The sequence below is a fragment of the Brassica oleracea genome, chromosome C9, assembly GCF_000695525.1.
Source record: "Brassica oleracea var. oleracea cultivar TO1000 chromosome C9, BOL, whole genome shotgun sequence".
NCBI lineage: Eukaryota > Viridiplantae > Streptophyta > Magnoliopsida > Brassicales > Brassicaceae > Brassica > Brassica oleracea.
This window is the reverse complement of record NC_027756.1, coordinates 38,986,882-38,988,258: the sequence shown is the minus strand read 5'-3', so window position 1 is coordinate 38,988,258 and position 1,377 is coordinate 38,986,882. Positions and strand designations below refer to the sequence as shown.

Sequence of the window (1,377 nt, the reverse complement as noted above, 5' to 3'; positions counted from 1 at the left end):
TTGAAGTCGGCGTAGTGGGTTTAGAGGCCGGAAGAAGTTAAAGTACTTGCTTTAAGGCGTGAATCAATTAAAAGAAGTAACTTTTGGCAGAGGAACACCAATGGGAGGAAGGGAAATCGAGAAGACGAAGACTTTGAGAATAGAAGTGGGTCCATAATAGATTGCTTATTACGTGTCGTACCAAAACTTGGCCCGATCAACACAACACAGCAAAAACAACATTGGAAGCTTAATTTAGGAGTGTCACGTGTCATTAATTGCCCACTCTCCTGCTGATGTGGCACAAGGAGGAGAGATCATAGTTTACAAGAATAGAACGTTTTCTGGTTATGAAAGATCAATTCGCAAATAGAGTGATAAGAACGTTTCAAATTAGAATTGGAGCGCAGGTTATTCAGTATTAATTAGTGAATATTACATATATTTAATTAATGTAATCGAATAAAAACAGTAAGAAACCAACAGTTTAAAGAAAAAGGAATAAATCGATTCGTGAGGGATTGGAAGAAGGATTGGAGGCGATCATTTGGGCGATGAGGTAATCAGTGTTTATTGTGATATGATTCGATTATTAGATTTCCTTTTTTTTTTTTTTTAATCTTTATGGAAAGGAAGTATTCCTTTTTTTTTTCTTCTTCTTAAATCTAATAAGTAGACTCGTGTGTCTGTTGTGTATGTGATATATATATAGGAAAGCTTCGATGGATGGTCTCTTGAGAGACAATAAGACAATGTTGAAAAGACATGGCGAAGTGCTACCACACGATGTCGTTGAGCTCATCCTGGAGAAACTTCCTGTGGTGTCTCTGCTGAGATCCAAGTCTGTATCAAAGACGTGGAAAGCGACAATCGAGTCCCCAAGTTTCAAACAGAGACAACTACTGATCACCCTTAGGAAATCACGAGGTCCAGATATCCTATACGTGACCGGGTTTGGTAATGAAGAAGAAATATTAGAAGAAGGTAATATTATGGTGGGGGCTTGTGTAATTCGCAGCCTCAAGTTCCCTACAAGGAGCGACAAGGTTTGCTATGGTGCTTGTGACGGACTTGTATGTCTTTTCAGCAACCGCAACCCGAGTGTCATCTTTAATCCCACCACTAGATGGCGTCGAAGCTTTCCTCATGCGAGGGTTCAACCGCGCATCATCTCTGACGCTCGCGCGTGTAAAAAAAGAGTCTGCCACACCCGAGAACCTCAGCTAGGATTCGGCAAAGACAAAGTCAGGGGCACATACAAGCCGGTTTGGCTCTTTAACTCATCTGAGTTTGGCCTAGACAATGCCACCACTTGCGAAGTTTTCGACTTTACCACTAATGCTTGGAGGTACGTTGTAGAAACCCGTTAAAAAAAAAAAAAAAAAAAAAAAAAAAAAA

General features: G+C 40.2%; 1 protein-coding gene across 1 annotated transcript in view; it reads left to right on the top strand.

The window, feature by feature from the left end:
- The first annotated feature begins 461 nt into the window (after positions 1–461).
- Positions 462–1,377, top strand: part of LOC106318056 (F-box protein At1g11270-like) — a 7,403-nt gene continuing 6,487 nt past the window's right edge. Inside the window, exons 1-2 of the mRNA XM_013755904.1 lie at positions 462–538; positions 692–1,327. Of these exons, the coding sequence (XP_013611358.1) occupies positions 534–538; positions 692–1,327 (641 nt within the window). The 5' untranslated portion in view covers positions 462–533. The remainder of the gene's footprint in view (positions 539–691; positions 1,328–1,377) is intronic.